At 36.2% G+C, this 20,710-nt stretch overlaps 3 protein-coding genes across 8 annotated transcripts in view; 2 read left to right on the top strand and 1 right to left on the bottom strand.

The window, feature by feature from the left end:
• LOC125654025 (putative ankyrin repeat protein RF_0381) overlaps positions 1 to 2,474 on the top strand; it is a 19,739-nt gene extending 17,265 nt beyond the window's left edge. For all 4 annotated transcript variants that reach the window (XM_048883767.2, XM_056143372.1, XM_048883769.2 and 1 more), the window contains one exon: positions 38 to 2,474. In XM_048883767.2, the coding sequence (XP_048739724.1) occupies positions 38 to 1,311 (1,274 nt within the window). In that variant the 3' untranslated portion in view covers positions 1,312 to 2,474. The remainder of the gene's footprint in view (positions 1 to 37) is intronic.
• On the top strand, positions 98 to 20,710 carry LOC125654026 (BTB/POZ domain-containing protein 6-like). Of its 3 annotated transcripts, none has more exons than XM_048883772.2 (3): positions 98 to 193; positions 17,644 to 17,919; positions 18,602 to 20,710. In XM_048883772.2, the coding sequence occupies exons 2-3, from the start codon at positions 17,663 to 17,665 to the stop codon at positions 19,731 to 19,733; spliced, it is 1,389 nt and encodes a 462-aa protein (XP_048739729.1). In that variant the 5' UTR covers positions 98 to 193; positions 17,644 to 17,662; the 3' UTR covers positions 19,734 to 20,710. The 3 variants fall into 3 exon arrangements, with proteins under 3 accessions (XP_048739729.1, XP_048739728.1, XP_048739727.2); XM_048883771.2 differs by lacking the exon at positions 98 to 193 and adding an exon at positions 15,030 to 15,221; XM_048883770.2 differs by lacking the exon at positions 98 to 193 and adding an exon at positions 15,570 to 15,717.
• LOC125654027 (alanine aminotransferase 2-like) lies at positions 9,072 to 14,892 on the bottom strand. Its single transcript, XM_048883773.2, has 3 exons — positions 14,735 to 14,892; positions 13,098 to 14,649; positions 9,072 to 10,601 (listed from the first exon to the last, which is right to left on the bottom strand). Exon 2 carries the CDS (start codon positions 14,546 to 14,548, stop codon positions 13,103 to 13,105), a length of 1,446 nt encoding a protein of 481 aa, XP_048739730.2. The 5' UTR covers positions 14,549 to 14,649; positions 14,735 to 14,892; the 3' UTR covers positions 9,072 to 10,601; positions 13,098 to 13,102.

The raw sequence follows: 20,710 nt of genomic DNA, 5'->3' as shown, positions 1-20,710 counted from the left end.
CGCTTCGGACAAATGCCAGTCAAATTTCTTTTTACAGAACCTGAGATGACTGTTTCACAAAAAATAAAACAAGCATGCAGGGACGGAAACGCTGAGTTGTACTTCGACTTGAGTGGGGTCATCACCTGTATTTCAGTCAATACAGAGGTGGACAAAGATGGTTGGTCTATTCTACATCATGCAGCATATGGGGGTAATGAGAAGATCTTTGAATATCTTCTTAAACAAGAAAACATGGATGTCTCCAAAATAACCTTAAACAAGGAATCAGTTTTGCATGTGGCTGCGAAGTATGGTAATACAGAAATATGTAAGCTACTCAAACGGAACAAAGCCTACAAAAATCTCATTGATCAAAAGGACTGTAATCAGATGAATCCTTTCCATGTCGCGGCTCGATACGGTCATCTAGATATTCTTAAATTAATGGAGGATTCAGGGTGTAATATTTTAGAGAAAGTAGGTAAATCTCAGGAAAATATAGCCATGTTTTCTTGCATTGGAAGAAGTCTCGAAGTTTTGAAATATATCGGTAACAGTCCGTTGTTTAAAAATGCATTAAAGGCAACAAATTATGAAGGGTGGAATGTGGCACACTATGCTGCTAAAATGGGCCATTGTGATATGCTGAAATACCTGATAGATGAAATGGAAGTTGATGGAATTAATAAATCAGAGAAAAAGAAAAATTGTCTGCATACAGCTTGTGAAAAGGGTCATTACGAGACTTGCGAATACTTAGTAAAAACGGTCACTGGAATTTTACCTTTGAAAGATGATAGTGGGAAACATGCTGCACATTTTGCTGCTATGAGTGGAAGCGTGAAAATTATGAAATTTCTTGAGAAAAGTGGAATACCCATCGAAGATACAGATGAAGAAAATTTAAGTGTTTTACATATAGCTTGTCAACATGCTCGACTGGATTTGTGTACACACATCATACAGAAATACCCACAGCTTCTAAACGTGGAAACGAAGAGATCTTGGAACGCAGCTTTGTTTACTGTAGAGAGACAGGGAGACGAGGAGAAGCGAATCAAAATATTTGACTTACTGAAAAATAATGGTATCAAATGTTATCATGTATCGGGTTCTGGAAAAACCGCTCTCTACCTGGCTTGCAGAAACAAATCCTTCACATTGTTAGAACACTTACTGAAACGATATCCAAAATTTAACGAAACTGAAAGAGCCATGGACCCTATCGAGGCCGCGGACGGTGATAGCAGGATCATTAAGTTATTCAGAAAATACCAAAATGGCAACGGGAGATTCAGCTTTAGAAATTATCCATGTGTAATATCTTGATTGCATTGCCCAATTTTGGCCTTATTTTGCTCGTTGTTGTCATAGTTTCTTGTTAACAAAGACATATTATTTAGTGTTTTCTTTGGTACATATGTGAGAACTAATTGATTTGTAACATATTTTACTGCTTTTACACTCGATGTGATTTTCATTGATTTTCTTCGCATTTGTATTGTTTCCCCAATTTAGAGCCAATTTGTCGAATTACGAATTCGTTCAATGGACCAGACTCGCAAAGCCTATATACTGTACGTAGATTTAATGGTAGTTCGTTCTAAATATAAATGCATTACATGCATCATTTGGGAATTCAACTGATCACGTTTGCTTTTTGAAAAAGATAAAAATCTTAAAAATCACGCTTCCGTTTTAAACACACTTGATATCTCTGTCAAGGGAACGAATAAAAGTTGTTTTACCTACAATGGATTCCAACACTTCTCAAAACCCTCCCAGACATAGGCACCTTGTTGTACTCCGTAAATGTCTCTATCTTTGTTCAAGAAAATATCAGCTGCAAGTAAATCAAATGTAAAATCTCAAACATTTAAAAAAAGCTCTTGTAAATTTGAAATCACAAAACTTTTCTAAAATCGACATCAAAATTTATGACTTTTCAACACATATATTACATCTTGTGACAAGTCACCCAAAGAATTACTTTGTTAAATACCACTCTATGCACAAGTACTGTGAAGTTGATAAGAAGAATTACGCATTAGTCTTGGTGATTATATCACCAGCCTCTGATATAGATTTTATATTATTAAGAGGCAGAATGCATTCAGAAGCTCCTACATGAGAAGACAAAATCGTTAAAATGATCTTATTTGCAAAACCAAGTTATCACCGGGTCAAACGCTGTCTTACGTGTTTCATATTAAATGTCAGGTCATTTTGTGCATGCGACTGGTTTTGACTATATATTGCTCCGTTTGACTGATCAAGATATAGGGCTCATGGTGGATGTGGCCAGTTGCCAGGGGATGCTTACTCCTCTTAGGGATTTTATTCCATATCTGGTATTTCCAATAGTTCGTGTTTGAGCTACTCTCAATGTTGTATTCCTTATAGGACTTCTAAGATTGATCACTTTTCGTTATCTTTCTCTTTTCAACCTGTTTAATCTGCTGCTTAACATAATAAAAGTACTGATAGACGGTGTCAAATGACATTTTACCCACGGAAATGTACAGTCATCCGTGTCACCAGCAAACAAGGACCATTAAACAATAAGTACCTCTTTCATCGGACACACTCTAGAGTCAGTCAACAGTAGAAAGTACCCAGGCATCACTCTAAACAACAAGCTGAGCTGCACGGAACACATCAACAACATTTAGTCCAATCATACAAGCTACTAGGATTCCTGCGCCACAATTTCCAAGGATGTAGACCTGATGTTAAATCTACTACCTATAGTACAATGGTCAGGTGAGGTCAAGGCGAAAAGACGACAAAACAAAAAGATGACAAAACGATAATTAGCGACTTTCTGCCTCGAAATAACAAAAAGTCGAAAATACAGCAAAACCACAGGTTTCCCCGTTATTTTTGCTGTCTGATCGTCTAGGAATTCAACATGAAATTTGCTGTCTGTTGCCCTTAGTTATCAATTATATTTACACAGAAGGAAACATCTAAAATTAAGTTAATAATATAGTTCTCAGATACTTGTATTCTACTGAAGAATTTTTTTTGTAAATGTTATATACCAAGCATGTTGAAACAGGAGGTTGGAATGGGCAAGGGGCCTGGTCTGTCCCCCTTTTACAATTTACTTTTCCCGTTATTCTATTATACAAATCCCATATTTTCTACGTGCAAAGTTCGATTGATTTTCTGCCCCCTTTTTTAATTTCTAAAGTAGTAGTGAAAGGCAGTTTTTGTTTGAAGTGCTGAATTGAGGAATATGTGTAATGAAACAAGTTTCAATCACATTAAATACGAGGAGATATAGATTGATAAAACTTGAATCTTCATGGTAATTTATTGGCCGTTGTCTTTTTAATTGACTACTAGGAGCTAAGGGCACTTATGTCACTGAGACAGCTCTTTCTAGGTCACCTGAGTCACTAAAGCTGACCTTTTGCTATTGGTTTGTGTTCGTCGTCGTCCATCATGCATTAACAGTTCAACAGTTTTAACTGCCCTTCTAATTATTTTCAAATTTGGTATAAAGCACCTTAGGGACAGAGGACATAAATTTCAGGACTACTGCACCTCCGGGGCTTTCAGAGCGGGGCACAAAAATTCCAAAATCGGTCATCTTTTCTACAATCACACATGTATAAGAAAACGTAAATGCGTAACCTTAGGGGCTATAGGCAAAAAATAACAAAATTGACGGATTTTCAAACATCTTTTCTACAACCGCCTATCTTTATTTAAAAATAAATTCATAGTCATGTAGAGCAGGTAAGCCTCTACCAAAGTTGAAAATTTGATGATCCCCGGGATAGAGGGTCTGACTCCAGGCTTATCAAATTTGACATATAGAATGTATGTGTAAAACATTTTGAAACGTCTTCCTTAATGCTACTGATACTAAGTTAAGACTAAATGGATAAAAGAGCAGGTAGCCCTTAACTAAAATTCTAAATTTCATGATACTATTGGTAGGGTTTTTGGTACCAGGGTGTGGCGAAAATGGTCAAAGCGATTAAATACCTTTCTTAATTGAAAGACTTCTTTAATTTTGCAGATGCTATCTAAAAACTAGATGGATAATTTAGAAAATCAGAAAGGGATGAAACAAAATTGTGAATTTTGAAAATCCAGGAGTAAAGGTTCAAGGCGAGGGTTGTGTCAATATGGTCACATACACTGTACTTTTAATGCCCACTAGATTTCATAAGCATTTTTATTTTTTACTGACAGTAGATAAAAGTCAAATGAATATTTAGGATCAGCAGAAAAGGGTCTACCATCTGAATGAATATATACAGAACAATTTTATGAGATTTAATTCTAAATTTTTCAAGTATAGTTCATTGATGTAAATATTGTTTAACGTCCTTCTCGATATTTTTTTCTTCATATTATAAAACAAAATACATGTATCATGCCTAACTAGATATCTGTGGAAGTTCATGGTCACAAACTAGGAACACGACGCATTGGTTTGAGGAATTTACCCATAAATGCCTCAAAAGTTATGTGAACATAAAGTTCAAAGTCAAAGGTAACTATATCCATGGTTCCCGGCACATCTACATGCGATGATCACTTATCGGTACTTGCATGTCAAATATCAAAAGCCTACCGCAAAAGACAAAAAAGTAACAACCCGGACACAGTCTGTAGGAGTCTCGATACAAATTATTCTCTTGAAGTCTTCAAATATCTTGATCGCCTATTCCTTCATCTTGTTTACAAGAAGTATTCCCGTAAAAAAGCACCACGTGAGTATGTAAATGATGTTAACCTGTTCGTTGTTTATTTACACAAAGCAAAGATGGGATTCGTTAATTCATTTTCGTAAGAATTCTGTTAGATTATTAGTTCAAGTATCACCATATCATTTATTGTCACGGAAAGTTAAATGCAATATATCAAGTAATAAGTGCTTATTCATCTAACCCTAACCCTCCTTTGTATACTCATACATGATGAAAAATAATTATTTCGGGAGACTTCGCAAGTCTTCAGCTATTAATGTACGTTTGACTAAAATTTGAATATAACATACGTAACTTTATCACATGTAACCATGTTGACAAATATTAAGCTCAGTGAAAGACATGCAGTGTCTGCTTTCTACATCATACATAACGTTATTAACAAATCTTAAACTCAGTAAAAGACATGCAGTGTCTACTTTCTATATCCATTTCTCCCAACGGCATTCAGCTGCAGACCTGCTGTCGATGCCCGATTAAAATAATTTCAAATTCTTTCACACACAATGTGTGCGTCGGATATTGACATTATTAATAATTGTATGTGCTCGGCAATGATTTCATTTAACAAATCAATTAACATGTACACTGCCAGTTAAACTCAAAAATCTTCTCTAGTACTGGGCCAAAAAAGCTGAAATTTACATGAATGCTTTCTGACATAGTGCAGATTTTTAATTTTCTTAAAATCATTACCTCCGGGGTATATTAGGGACACTTTAGGGAATAAAAGTTTTACATGCGGATAACTAGAGAAAATCTTTAAAAATCTTCTCAAGAACCACTGGATGGGGCCACACTAGGGGATCAAAGTTCTACATGAGAATGAATAAGAAAAATCTTTAAAAGTCTTCTCAAGAACCACCGAGCCAGAAAAACTGAAATTTACATGAAAGCTTCCCGATATAATGCAAATTCAAGTTGGTAAAAAACATGGCCCCAAGGGTAGGGTGGCACCACAATAGGGGATCAAAGTTTTATATGCAAGTATGAAGGAAAATTCCTTTTCAAAAACAATAGGGCCAGAAAAGTGGAAATTTACATGAAAGCTTCCCGATATAGAGTAGATCCACGTTTGTGCTATTCATAGTCTCTGGGGGTAGGTTGGGCCCACAATAGGGGATCAAAGTGTTTTATGCTGATATACCCATGTGGAAAAAACTCTTTGAAACCATATCTTGAACTTTTAAGCTAGGGTTTTAACATTTTGTACACATTTTTTACGGAAAGACCTTTTATGTGATGCAATGGTGTGTGATCTTGACCTGAAAGTTTGACCTACTTTTTATGAAAATCTTACCTATTCAATGTGTCCCGATAGATAGATCTTTCATATATTGTATGTATATTTCTTATGGCAAGACAGTTCATTTCATGACCTTTGACCTTAAGCTTGTGACCTTGAACTCGGAGTTTAATCTACTTTAAAACAAAAATAACCTGTTTAATATATCCGGTGCTACATGTATTTTAAGCGGGGCTTTCATTTTAGCTCACCTGAGCTGAAAGCTAAAAGTGGGCTTTTCTGATCACCTGTTGTTCGTTTGTATGTAAACTTTTCACATTTTCGTCTTCTTCACAAGAACCACTGGTCCTATTACTACAATACATGGTAAAAAGCATCCTTGGGTGAAGGGCCACTCCCCCTCTAAAGAGGAGATAATCACGAAAATGTAGAAATAGGGTGGGGTAATTTAATCAAAGGCCTCAGAGTCGACTTGTCAACGATTTCCAACAAGGGAAGGTATATACAGCATGAACTTCAAATCTTAATTTCTAGAATATGGTTAATTGGTTTTATATTGTTTAACGTCCTTCTTTAGAATTTCTCTCATCCGAAGGACGATCCCATTTCGTCGCCTCTTACGCCGAACAAGAGGTAGAGGACCCATTTTAAGCCAGATCAAATCTTCTCGAGAATCACTAGGTCAAAAAAGTTGAAATTTACATGAAAACTTCCTGACATAAGCAACCGCCGCGGTGGCCGAGAGGTTAGAGCGTTCGCCCCGCATGCGGTAGGCCGGGGTTCGAATCCCGGCCACGATAGACCCAAGTCGTTTAAACGGGTAGTGATAGTTCCATTGCTAAACACTCGGCATCAGGTGTGAATGCCACGGGTCCTCGGAGATGACCTTAACAACGGATGACCCGTGTCACAGTAGGTGTGGCACGCTAAAGAACCCTCACTGTTCAATGGCCGTAAGCGCAGAGCATAGGCCTAAATTTGAAGCCCTTCACCGGACTTGGTGACGTCTCCATATGAGTGAAAAATTCTCCAGCGAGACGTTAAGCAAGATACAATCAATCAATCAATCCTGACATAAGTACAGCTTCACGCATGTTAAAATCATGGCCTCTGGGGAAAACCTTGAAAAATCTTCTCAAGAACCACTGGGGCAGAAAAGTGGAAATACATGCAAACTTCCTAATTTCGTATCATATCATGATCTATGACCTTGCTCTTATCCAGAACAGTAAGATCATGTTAGTCATATTGGTGTTGAGGCATTTCTGTGTTATGTGAATTCATTTTCAGTTATGTTGTGATCCTTTGGAGCTAAGTTGGGGCCACAATAAGGGGTCAATTTTTTCATGAGAATAAAGATTGATAAAAAAATCTTTTAAAAATCACAACAGCTGAACAATGGCAGGGCCAAGGTGACTTAGTTGAGCAATAAGGCCCATGGGCCTCTTGTTACGTTACATAATTGAAACTGTGGTTCTGTTCACTGACAAAAACAGAGAAAATAGAAAGACTGAAACCTGAAAGATTCACTTTTGCATCCATTCCAGCAAACATCAAAGAAAACATCAGCTTTGTACTCTTGTAAAGATGTATTTGTGATTAGTAGAAAAATTAACAACAAATCACAAACCAAGCTAAATGTGTCCATTACAAATTAATAATACTGAAGAACTACAGAAAAAAGTAACATAATATATGTTAAATGTAACAATCCTTATTCATGATAGCAAAATAAATGTGGAAAAAAGGTTTCAACTTTAAGGGGGGAGGGGGGGGGGAGGTAGACAGAATAACCTTGCTGTTATAGTATCTTTAATACAATTCATATCAGTAACTACAACTCTACATTACAAACAACACAGGTATCTGCATGTTAGGACAGTAGCTTTACTGGTTTTAATAAAATATTGATAAATAGTCTTCAGATGTAACAAGAGGCCCACAGGCCTTATCAGTCACCCGAGTATTAGTTAAAAGTACATGTATCACTAGTTCCAAGGTCTATACAATCTTTAAAAATAGATCCTTCTCTGAATATTCAGCAAAAGTACTCATATAAAACAAGACAGGTTATTAAAACTTAAATGTCCTCAAAACAGCCTATACTGATGGAAGGCTTTACATTATATATGTAACATTAACCTGAAATGACCAATTTTGACCTGTCCGAGGGTCAAAACCCTAGTGTTGCAAATTTCACAATTTTGTTGCTTCCTTTTCTGCTTTTCCTAAATATGCATTTAGTTTTTATACCATATCAGCAAACTTCAAAAAGTCTTTCAAATGATGAAGACAATAATCACTATATATAATAATTTTGGCTCCACCTTGGATCCATATCCTTAACACCTAGAATCATGAAATTTACAATTTTTGTAAAGGACTATGTAACTCATTCTAAATATCTATTCAGTTTCAATTTAGTATATTAATAGCATTAGATCCCTTGGATTTGGGTTAAAATAGGTCCTCGGTACCCCTTGCTTGTCACAAGAGGCAATTAAATAGGGTTTGCAGCCCTTCACCAGCAATGATGACATCTCCATTTGAGTGCAATATTTTCGAGAGGGACGTTGAACAACAATCCATCAATAGCATCAAACAAGATATTATTCAAATGTTTCAGACACATACATTATATATATACCAAGTTTGGCCCCTCCCTGGGGTCAGAAACTCTACCCTGGGGATCATAAAATTAAGTTTTGGTGGAGGCCTTCCTGCTCTACATATTATGCATTTAATTTTTCTTATACATGTGCGGTTGTAGAGATTAAGATTTTTGAAAATTTGTCACTTTCTGCATCACCCCTTAGGCCCGACAGGTGCAGGAGTCCTGAAATTTACATTTTATGTCAGCCTTGTCCCAAAGATCCTTCCAAATATGAAAAGAACTGGAGAGGCAGTTATCAAGAAGAAGTTAGAAATGTTCAATTGTTAAGCACGTTCGACGACGCTGGACACAGGCCCATCGAGTTTACTCAGGTGACCTAATAAACAGAATTATGTATTTCTATGACTTGGCCAATATCACTCATTAATGATAATCCGTCATTTAGTACATGTAACACCATATTCTTCATAAAAATAAGAAAAAAAAGCAATAAAAGTAATAAATGTTTCTTAGTCTTTATATGTACAGTCTCTTTGAAATTAATCAAAAACTAGCAGCACAAACATTAATTATAGCATCCAATAAGCTTCTCTAGACTTAGACCATAACAATAAAAAATATGTGAAACAATATGGCACTGATTTTCTCAAGTCTAAGCACAATAAACATTGTCCAACTCATTTCCATAATAATACAAACCATGGAATAATATTTCACCAAAATAAAATTTAGTTACATGAACTTTCAGTTTATGTTACATTATTAATCTAAACCTTTTCACTATATAAAAAGCGTCAGATAAGGCAAGGTGTTCCATGTTCCTGGAAATAGTCTCTAACTATACTAACAATTTATAATAGTCTGTTTTGTATGTATAAAGTCCAAGTCCTTTGCAATAACACGGGGCAGTGTGACTGTACAACAAACTCTGACCACAGACTAACATTCTACATGTACCATTTTTTTTTTTTTAAATATTGTACTGAAAACTCAATTAGATTGAGAATAATGCCAGTTTATGTGGAACTGTTTATAAATCAAAATTCATACTTAAAACATTCAAAGGAAGTGACACACATATTATTATAACTAACAGTGTACAGACGGGTGAATATATCATTCCTTTGATATCATAAATAGGTTACACACCAACTACAGTACCTCAAATCCCTGTAAACACTGGAAAGACCAAGACACTGTTGGTTATTTAACCCTCATGACAATTTTTTTTACGAAAGCTGCATCACATCTTCATCAAGAGACTGTGTCATGCCCTTTCCAGTGCTTTTATATATTTATCTTTTTAGATCATAAGAGAAAGTAGGGTGTTGTTGGTTTACATATTATACACACACACACACACACAATTACATGTAGGAAAGAAAAATAAAACAGGAAATTGGACCTTTCATTTCACTCGGTTTGACATACTGTGTGTCACTCATGGAGTAACGACTATCAAAATTGTGGAGCAAAATGAAAAGTGTAATATTCACAGGACTGACAATAAAGACTAATTATTGTCAAGTTATATACAAATATATAACTGAGGATAATATTAACAGAATAAATACAAATAAGATATTACTATATACAAAGGGAATAATATGAAATTCAAGATTATCTTGACTTTTTCAATTTTGATTGTGAAATGGACTAACATTATATAATAACACTTTTGGAAAATCAAAGAGAAAACTCAGTTTCAGGCTCTCTACATTTATATTTGCTATCCTATTCATAAACTTTTTATATGAAAATTCAACAAACTATAGTCAAGACGAAACATGAAAAATGATGATGTGAAAACACAGTGTTTTATAAAACACAACAATTTCATTTCACTGTACTTTTTAAAAACGCCATTTGAAAGGACACAACTTCAATAGAAATGTAGGCACAACATTTGGAACAACAGTAATTAAATAATTTTCATGCATGGTAATATGATAATTTAATCAATACTCCTTGAACTGCCAGAACAATCACATTCTATCAACCATGTGGAGGTTAACATTCCAAGTAAAAGCTGAAAAATACAAAAAATAACTTATATTGATATTGATCAATAGAATCTTTTCTCAGGGATGGGGTACATATTTGTACTATGAAAGAAAGCCTCTCATCTCAAATAATATCCAGAGACCCAAAATACATGTTCCATATCTTACTCTAGATACTATGTGCTGGTGTTATTACTAAATATTGTCATATTCAGATCAGATCAAGACATAGGGTTCATGGAGGGTGTGACTGGTCAACATGGGATGCTTACTCCTCCTAAGTACTGTACCTGATCCCACCTCTGGTGTGTCCAGGGGTCTGTGTTTGCCCAACTCTTTAATTTGTATTCTCTGAGGGAGTTATGAGATTGATCACTGTTCGTTATCTTCACCTTTCATCATGCTCTGAATTGTGAAATGACTGATTCAAGTTACTTCTAAATCATTTTCAGATTAAAATTGATTGATATACTCAGTTATCAAATGTATTGCACTCTACATTTAAATATGACCAGGGAATCAAACTACTGCCACCATCTACATTTATTGGTGATTTATGAAAGTTTAAAAGATACAGTCATACAATCTGCAGAACTTATCAATAAATATATGAGAAATATGTTATTCTTTAAGGTGGCTCACTACATCCACCCTGGAATAGTTTCTCAAATCAGTATGAATTGATTTAATCATAAAAAATATGATGATATATAATAAGTATATAATTATGCCAAAAAGGCATAAAATTAACAGTCTGAATCAGTGGGATAAGACATTTTTTAAAACGTGGATAAATTAGTGTTCTGTGATAATGACACGTGTAGTTAAGCTTCCTGGAACATGAAAAAATGTATAAAGAGACACCATAGATCAGAGAGAAATATTTATTCGTGGTTCAAATTTCCTCCCTTGTTTACATATATAGTTTATATTGCAATATCCTTGACCCAGGCGCCTATGATCATTGACTGTTATCATATAACTCTATTGCTGTAAACCTAGAAAATCGGCATGGACAATTTGGTCTGTCCCAATTACAATTGGCATAGACCAGAGATGGGGTAATCGTAATCAGTAATCGTAATTGATTACAATCGATTACATTTTTTTAAGTAATCGTAATCGATTACATTTGTTTTTAAAGCAAAGTAATCGTAATCAATTACTTTGGCAAAGTAATCGTAATTTATGATTACAATAATGATTACAATGATTACTTTATATTTATATTAAAATAATTATTTAATAGATAACAGTTAGAGCTTATGTATGTTATGTGTGCCATCATAAGATTTATCCATATCTATATGATATTATACTTACAGTATTTGCATGTATTCAATAGCAACTAAGGTCTAAATCTGTTTAAATTAAACTTAATAATCTGAACTAGTATACCCTGTATCATTTACTGTACATCTCATTGATCTAATTGATCTATTGTTACTTAATGAGTATGTCGAGCTCTGATAGATGTAGATTAACGGATGCACAGTTTGAGAGACTTATGTTCATAAAGTGCAACAAACATTTCTTATAAACATTTTAAGTGTCACTGAATGGTTTACCAGTTATCATGTTACCAATACTTATGAAAGACTGTACATAAATATATAAAGTGTATTATACAATGTATCTTATTAATAAAACCAGTAAATATTTGTTGTTTTTCTTGTTCAAAAGCATGTAATCATGATTACTTTTCACAGTAATCGTAATTGTAATCAATTACTTTCAAAATATGTGTAATCGTAATCGTAATCATAGATTTTCAAAGTAATCATAATCGTAATCAATTACATTTACAATGTAATCGCCCCATCTCTGGCATAGACTGGTCTCATTTGACATAGATTCTGTCTAGCGGTCTATGGTTAATTTCGAACACTGAAAATATGCAAATTTGGATAAAAACATGAATAATTGGATAATCCATGCAAGTTCACCATGGTCACCCCCAACTGTCCTACATGTGTATCTTCCTATAATTACAATGGTATGTATTGTATTACAATTGTTTTGATTGGACAAAAATAAAGCTGAACAAGAGTTTACACATCAATAAATCCGAACACATGATGGATTCATACGCGCCTGAAAACAAATAATGTAGCGCTGGGAAACAATTCAATTTTTTAAAATTGTTACTACAGTGAATGAATTGGAATTATAAGAATCGAACATTCTTTTTTAAGAATTTATCAATATGTAAACTCCGGACATTTTACTCACAAACTTGACTTAAAAGTATTCAGTTTGTGAGTAAATTGTCCAGAGTTTACACATCGATAAATTCTTCAAAAAGAATGTGTAATCCTATATTATAAAAATTCAAGACTCTAAATAATTTCTGCAAAATTTCTCCGCCACCCTTTAAACTTTAAGTGTGATATATATCAAATTGTGAGTTTGTGGCTTGAATTTTGAGACGTTTTTTCTGTAAATTGAGAAAACTGACCAATCTTAATATTAGAAACACTTTGTGCAGATATTTTCTAAAGAGAGAAATTGTTGCAGTTTACCTCTGTTAGTTCTTGTAGCGTGCTAGGAAAGCCAGGTGAAATTCTTTAAACTGCTCCAGAGCCGCTGTCATTTCCTCTATTCGTGGAAGTATCGTTATCCTGAAGTGGAAAGTCCCTTCCTTCTCTCCGAATCCACTCCCTGGTACAACACATATCCCCGTCGTCTCCAGCAACTGGAAGCAGTAGAAGGCATCTGGGGTCTGCTTTCTTTTCTTGGCCTCTTCTATTGCCGCTGGAGGTAGAAAGATTCTGGGGAATGCATACATTGCACCCTGGACCTCATTACATTTAATGCCTTCAATAGAGTTAAACAGGCTGGTGACCATATTTGCTTTTTTCTTTAGGAGGGCTAAAACATTGTCTTTCTCTTGCTTGAATTTTTCATACGACGTATCTCCTGGTTTAGGAGGATTTACAATGCAATCTATCACAATTTGTCCTACAATTGGTGGACAGAGTTTCGCCGAGATGGACTTCATGAGGCAAGCTTTGACGTCAGGGAGGAGATTAACCACCTCTGCATACCCTCCACGAGAACCACATTCTCCCATGAACCCTTTAGATGCAGACATGAAAGAAGCAAGCTCCAATGTCTTGTAGTCCGAGCCCATTTCTGACAGCACCTTTTTGAACGAAAAGAACTTACAACCCTCTCCCCATATGTTGTGTTGGTAGACTTCATCAGCGAGTATCATCAACTTCTCCGCCTTAGCAAACTTGATAACATCCTCAATGTTCTGTCTGGTCAGAACTTGTCCTGTGGGATTTCCTGGATTAATTACACAGATGGCTCGAGGAACACAGTTTGGCTTAGCTTCATTTATAGCACGTTTTAACTCCTTCACATCCAGTCCCCAGTGATTTTCCTCGTCCATATAATATGGGATTGGATAGGCATTAAATTCAGTAAGCGTGGCAGAGTACAGTGGGTACTGGGGTACGGGAATCAAAATACCGGCCCGATCCTTCCCCAACTTCCCCGTCATCAACATGGCCAGGATTGTCTTAATCCCATCACTAGCACCTGTGCACAACATGATGTCCTCTGAATTGCTCAGAATTCCATCTCTATCAGATATATACTTAGCAATGTCTTCTCTTATAACATCTATTCCTGGACTGGCAGAGTATGATCCGATACTGCCCCCCTTACAGCCGCCCAGCAACCTCTGCGCTCTTTGCTTGACATCGTCTGGAAATCCGCAGGTGTCCATCATTTCTGGATAGGCACACAGTGACACTACCTGGCGGATGAAGGTGATTGGTGTTTGGCCAGTTGCATGACAGTCGCCGATATTGGCTTTCATCACAGATGTGAACGGCTTGTTGGCTCCTTTAGTTAGCTCCTTCTCCAATTCTGTGGCTCTAGCAACTATAGGGCCCCTAACAGCGTATTCCATTTCCCTTATATGGGGATTCACCGAATCCATGGTTAGAACCTTATCTGCCATTTTTAGTGGTTGTAGTGATGCCGACACACTTTGTGAGCGAGGATAACCTTCAGTGTTTGGATTATATCACGTGTCAGGGTCAAACAGGTGTTCTCATCAATCTAAAAGAAACAACAACAAAACAATAAACAATATCTACCTGTGTAAATGCACCTTCATAACAAAAATTATCAGCCACGGACTTACTATAAAGCGAAACAACTGAACCCAAAAGTTGGAGAGCCCCTGTCACGGGAGGAAGTTCGGGAAATATTGTTTGGCAAGTGATTAGTTGGTTCAGATGAACTTTTTGTAAAACGGGAAAATTAAGACAGTGTTGAAGCGTGTTAAGGATATGGACGTATGCTGATTTGATAGTGAGTACGTATTTTATTCTTTGGAATGGTTTTAGGAGGGTATAGATATATTCTAATCTTCTGTTATCTATTCTTAATGATGGGGAAAAAGTAATTCATTTTGTAAATAAAAAAAGACATTCAAATTATGAAAACATACAGTATGATTTGTGAGAGTCGACTAATTATAGTACGATCTACTCATACAAGAATTGGCCGGTGACAGATCTTTTACTTTCGATATTATACTTAGTCGACAGTGGACAGTATTTCTACTGTTTCATGTTGCAGTGATTGTGATGTAGTCATAAAGGAGAAATTAACATTTTAGAGAAAAGGTTAGATGCTGTTAGAACTTAGATCGGGATCGTTTACATTGCCATGTCATGTGTAACGGTCTTTGTAACAGGAATGGAGAAAATGCAACGAACCAGACTGGGATTCGAATCCGAGCCTCCTGAATCTCTTGTCAGGTGCTCTACCAACTGAGCTATCTGGCCACCAGCGATCGAACCCGTCTGATCGTTACATTACCCCCCCCCCCCCACCCCCACATTAAATGTCTTCACATTTGAAGGCATCTACCCAGAATCTTTATCTTCTTGCAAGCAATTGAATTTCACTGGTCAGTTGTAGCCAATGGCAGGGGTTAAAGATTCTGGATTGATGTCTTCAAAGTGTGAAAACATTTAAGAAGAGAGGAATGTAGCGGTCAGTTGGGTTCGATCGCTGGTGGCCAGCCATCTCTGTTGGTAGAGCACCTGATGAGGGATTCAAGGGGCCCGGATTCAAATCACGGTCTAGCCCGTTGGATTTTCTCCCTGGAACTGACAGGTAAAACTTCTGGCCAGGGGATAAGTAATCTGGGTTGATGTCTTCAAGTGTGAAGACATTTAAGGAGGGAGGAATGTAGCTATCAGTTAGGGATTCAGAGGGCCTGGGTTTGAATCCCGGTCTGTTCCATTGCATTTTCTCCTTCCAGGTACACATGTTTTAAACTTCACCTAAAATCCTGATTAGCCTTTTGAATACCTGTACAATGTAGTCTACAGACTGTCAAACTTTACCATATATATATGTGTGTGTGTGAAAGAATATAATATACAGTGTTGCCTCGGCATATCACCACTTGTTATATGGCCACCCCTGCATACCGCCATCGAAATGCATAGAACGGATTTCAATACATGCTATAAAAAAACGATATAACGCCAACCTCGCCTATTGCCATCTGCCACCCGTTTTCAGGTACTAAAGGTCAAATTGCCTTTCTAAATCCCCAGATAACAATACCAATGACCAGAGATCAGAAGCCCTTATTATACATAATTGGTCTGCTCCGGTGAATCAGAGCAAAACTAAATTTAGTATGTGTCAGGAAAACAGGTAAGCATAGGTAATTGCGAAAATAACTTGAACATACTCAATTAAGAATTGTCTGAAATTGTCCAGTAGTATTGCCTACGCACGAACAACCGAGAAACGAAACTACCATCAGCTGCAAACTTCCACCAATGTTCGTTTGCACACCAACCAAAATCTCAGTTTGATGAGACTTGCTAGTATCAACTGCTGTAAATTTCGTGTACCATGTGACTTTTGTGTATATTTATGTGTGTGACGTCATATTCCTGTGTTCCAGAAAAAAGTTGCAGCCATTACATGTGTGTTTGTCAACCGTTCAACCTATTCAGTCATCGTAGAACCTACCATGCCACAAATGAAACTATTTAGATATACTTAATGCGTGTTTTTCAAATGCACAAACGCCGAATATAAATTTTTTAGCAAAGTTTTAAGAAGTAAAGGAAAACAACTGCATACATTTACATATTGTGTCATATGTGGACGACAATAAAAGGACTATAACTTTTTAATTGATCAACCCCATTTTTTCAAATCAATGAACTAAAATGACCAAATTTTTTTTAATGCCCCCCTCGATATAATGCCAAAATAGGTTGGGACAAAAGCTGGCGATGTAAAGAAGTAACACTGTGTATATATATAGATATATAGATATATATATATATATATATATATGAAAGAAATACCATTTGCAGTTAAAATATTTTAAAATAGATCGAGCTCCCGTGACCATGTGTAGTGGTTTGGACTATATGGACCTGAATAGATCAGAGGTATAGAGCACCTGACTAGCAATACAGGGCTTCTGGATCTAATTCCTTGTCCAGCCATAAATTTTCTCCTTTCCTGTTACATTTTCTGCTGCCCTTAGAACTAACAGGTGAAAATGTGGCAGTCAGATGGGTTCCATCACTGGTGGCATCTGTTAGCTCAGTTGGTAGAGCACCTGTCTAGAGATTCAGGGGGTCTGGCACACATGGATACTTAGTTCTGTTTGTTAATGTCTAATCTGAGAACCACTGTGACCTTTATTTTGTCCTCACTTTAGTCTCCATCTTTGTGAAGCTTGTTTTTTTTTTTGTTTTTTTTTTAATTTGAATGACAAAAATGGAAAAAATATCAAGGGACAAACCATCATTTTAATCTTGGGACAAATTTGAATATAGGATACATTGTATCACCAACTCCACTAAAACTTTTCACAATGAATTGCTAATTTATTTTTCCTGCAGATACAATATGTTGCAAAATTTAATTATGATTTTACAGTTCAGTTATTGATGTATTTAAAAATATTAAAATATAGTGATTTTACTAGATCCCCATGATTAACAAAGACATTGACAAGGATAGCATAGTTGCCTTAGTGATCTTTTTTTTTCTGTCTTGAAGGTGTATCCTGGAACTGAAAATGGCGGCTTCCATCATCGATGACTGGCAGTCCTGTCGGAACATACAGTATTGCAATAAACACATGTGGACCAGTCAGATTGCTTGTGACATAGACTTTTTGGTTGGGGAGAACAAGGAGAGGTTATCAGCACACAAATATGTTCTAGTTAGTCGAAGTTGTGTCTTCTTTTCTATGTTCTGTGGACCCCTGGCTGAGACACAAAGGGAAATAACTCTACCAGATATTGAACCACCCGTATTTAAAGCATTGGTCGAGTGAGTGTTGCAGATTGAAAATAGCATTGAATGTGATATTGATATTGCCAAATTTACAAAATAAGCACTGTTGTAATTGTACGCTTTCATTATTTTCTATTATATCCTTTTGACATCTGAGTACTTTTGAACTTGCTTGGCCGTATCGAAAAAAAGGGGATATCAAAAACCGGGTTCATATCATCTTCAATAACCAAGTGTCCAGTTCGCTTTAATACTCTCATCTCCTTACAGGGGAGATGAGAGTAAATGAATGAGACACTTGGCAAGCGATTGTTAAAAATTGTTAAATGTAATTATTTTAGTTAACGACATACACATAATGAGACATGTTTCAAGAATAACTAAATTAACCAAGTTTCTATATTCTTATCTTAATAATATTATTCAATAAATCAAGTTAAAACAGGGATTTTAGTCAAATTGCCTGGCAGGAAAAAAAAGCCTTGGCTGTATGAAACCGTTTTCATATTTTCTTTTTATTGGTTTTTTTTTTTTTTTTTTTTTTTTTTTTTATTTACGCTGTGGGGATCCATCAGGAAATCACCCCTGGCTATATGAACCCAATATTTTTGCAACCGTGGAAAGGATGTAAACATGTACTCAATCAGTTAATGTAAAAGCAGTTTTAGAATGTGTAACTGTATTAATTCATGCTTTTGTTACATGCTCTTTATTTCAGATTTCTGTACACAGACAGTGTTGACTTACAACCAGACATTGTGCTCCCATTGTTATACGCAGCCAAAAAGTACTCAGTCCAGGCTCTGGTGAAGCAGTGTATTCAGTTCTTAGAGCTCGATCAGACAACAGAAAACATCTGCGCCATTCTGGAACAGTCCCATCTGTACGACGAACACGAACTCCAGCGGAAGTGTATGATCTATATCTGTCGACACACAAAAGATGTCCTAGAATCGGAAGACTTTCTTCATCTGTCTCCCACATGTTTGGAAGTGATTTTATCCAGTGATGAGCTGCAGGTTGATGAGAAATCGGTTCTAGATGCCGCATTAAAATGGGCCAACTTTAGGTGTAAGGAGACAGGTTTGGATGTCAATGCAGAGAACCAGAGAAAGGTACTGGGGAATATTATCTATCAGGTTAGGTTTCCTTTACTTGGAGATCAATATTTCACAGAAGTTGTTGCTGATATGGACATCCTGAATGATGCTGAAAAAGTGGAACTTTTCAAATTCTTCTTCAAGAAAGAAAGAAACAAGAAATGCAAGTTTAGTTCAATAAACAGGTACTCGGGATTAGACTCTCCCACCTCCATGACTGCATCTTTCCACTCCGATGTAAACGACAGTCGTCCAATTCAAACCTGTATCCGGTACCAGACTGTGTACGAGGACGGGTCCTGGTACTGCGGTGGAGAACCGGATGCTATTTCCTTCACCTGCAGTGAGAAGATAATGCTTCACGGAATTCTCGTATATGGATCGTACATTGGTGAAGGAGTGTATGATGTGACGTGCTCTATTTATGACACTATGGAGATTGAAAAGGTTTCCAGGAAAACCCGACTGCGGACCAGCGAGAGCCAGCACACATACCCGGTTCTCCTGGAAACTCCGATTGAAATTAGATCAGGGAAGAAGCATTCTTTAGTGGTGAAGCTAATCAGCTCTGACGGCCTAGACACTTACCAAGGGAAGAACGGCCTCAGCACGGTTACCTGCTCAGGTGTGCGCTTTAGTTTCAGTAAGTCCAAGTTCAGTCGAAATGGAACTGATGTGAAGATTGGTCAAATTCCAGGCATTCTGTTTACAAGTCAGGTCGACATTTCAGATGAATATGATTCAACGTAATCACTTTGTGTACCGAACGGTATTCTGCGTAAACAGTGCGTAAATACTGCATCATATTCTTGTGTAGCCGTAATATTTCCCTATACACATGTAGTGTATATATATATGCAGATGAAAATATGTAATTATGATGCATATAATGATTTATGCTTTGAATTCGTGCATTTATATGGGTGAAAACAAATTTTTTTTTTTTTTAGTCTGCTCAGACGTTTATTTAACCAAATGATGGGTCATGATTCTGAACCAAAAGCATACATACACATGTATATACACACATGTATACACACTTCTCTGTGGAGCAGGGAGGCATCTGACACATAAATACTACAACTAAAGGTTGCTCATGATTTTAATGTGTCGTGGCTATCAATCTAAGTAATTTGTAGGTACCTGTAGTGCAGAATATCATAGATATTTCACATTCAGGTATGCAGTGTTCCAAAAATCCCAGGTTGGGATATATGCTTTGTGTGTCAGCTCAATATGCATGTACATGTATTGCAAAACTTGATGAAAAGTGGGCCAGTAGCTGGATATACATGTACGGTGTACCATTCATGTTTTTGCTACTTAAAGCTATTTAAAGCTTTGGTATGGCTTCAAACTACAAGGCAGAAACATTTTTGTTCAAGAAATAAAAAAATAAATACCTAATCACAGGGGAAATATATAATGTCTTCCATCTTTCACAGTTCTCTATGTTCTAGTCATGGATGTGTTTCAGTTTTTATTAAGGAGTGGAATTAATAGAAAAGTATGGTACATGTATTGTTTTTAAGATGAAAATGTCACAATGCCATATATGTAGGATGTTGATTATCAATGAAAAATAACACAAGTTGCTCAACCAATCAAACTGCATATTACAAACAAAATTGAATCATATGCAAGTAGATTTTTATGTTGGTTGTGAATGAATAATAATGTTTATGTACATTTCATTATATATAGCAAATAAATGTAACAATACACAC

The sequence above is a fragment of the Ostrea edulis genome, chromosome 7 (assembly GCF_947568905.1).
Source record: "Ostrea edulis chromosome 7, xbOstEdul1.1, whole genome shotgun sequence".
Lineage (NCBI taxonomy): Eukaryota > Metazoa > Mollusca > Bivalvia > Ostreida > Ostreidae > Ostrea > Ostrea edulis.
Note: the sequence above shows the minus strand (reverse complement) of the source record. Positions and strands in the feature narration are given on the sequence as shown.

Excerpts from the sequence above, each read along its gene's own strand:
- LOC125654027 (XM_048883773.2), bottom strand. The coding sequence starts at position 14,548 with ATGGCAGATAAGGTTCTAACCATGGATTCGGTGAATCCCCATATAAGG.
- LOC125654026 (XM_048883772.2), top strand. The coding sequence starts at position 17,663 with ATGGCGGCTTCCATCATCGATGACTGGCAGTCCTGTCGGAACATACAG. Across the intron at positions 17,920-18,601 it reads GTATTTAAAGCATTGGTCGA|ATTTCTGTACACAGACAGTG; the intron begins GTGAGTGTTGCA and ends TCTTTATTTCAG.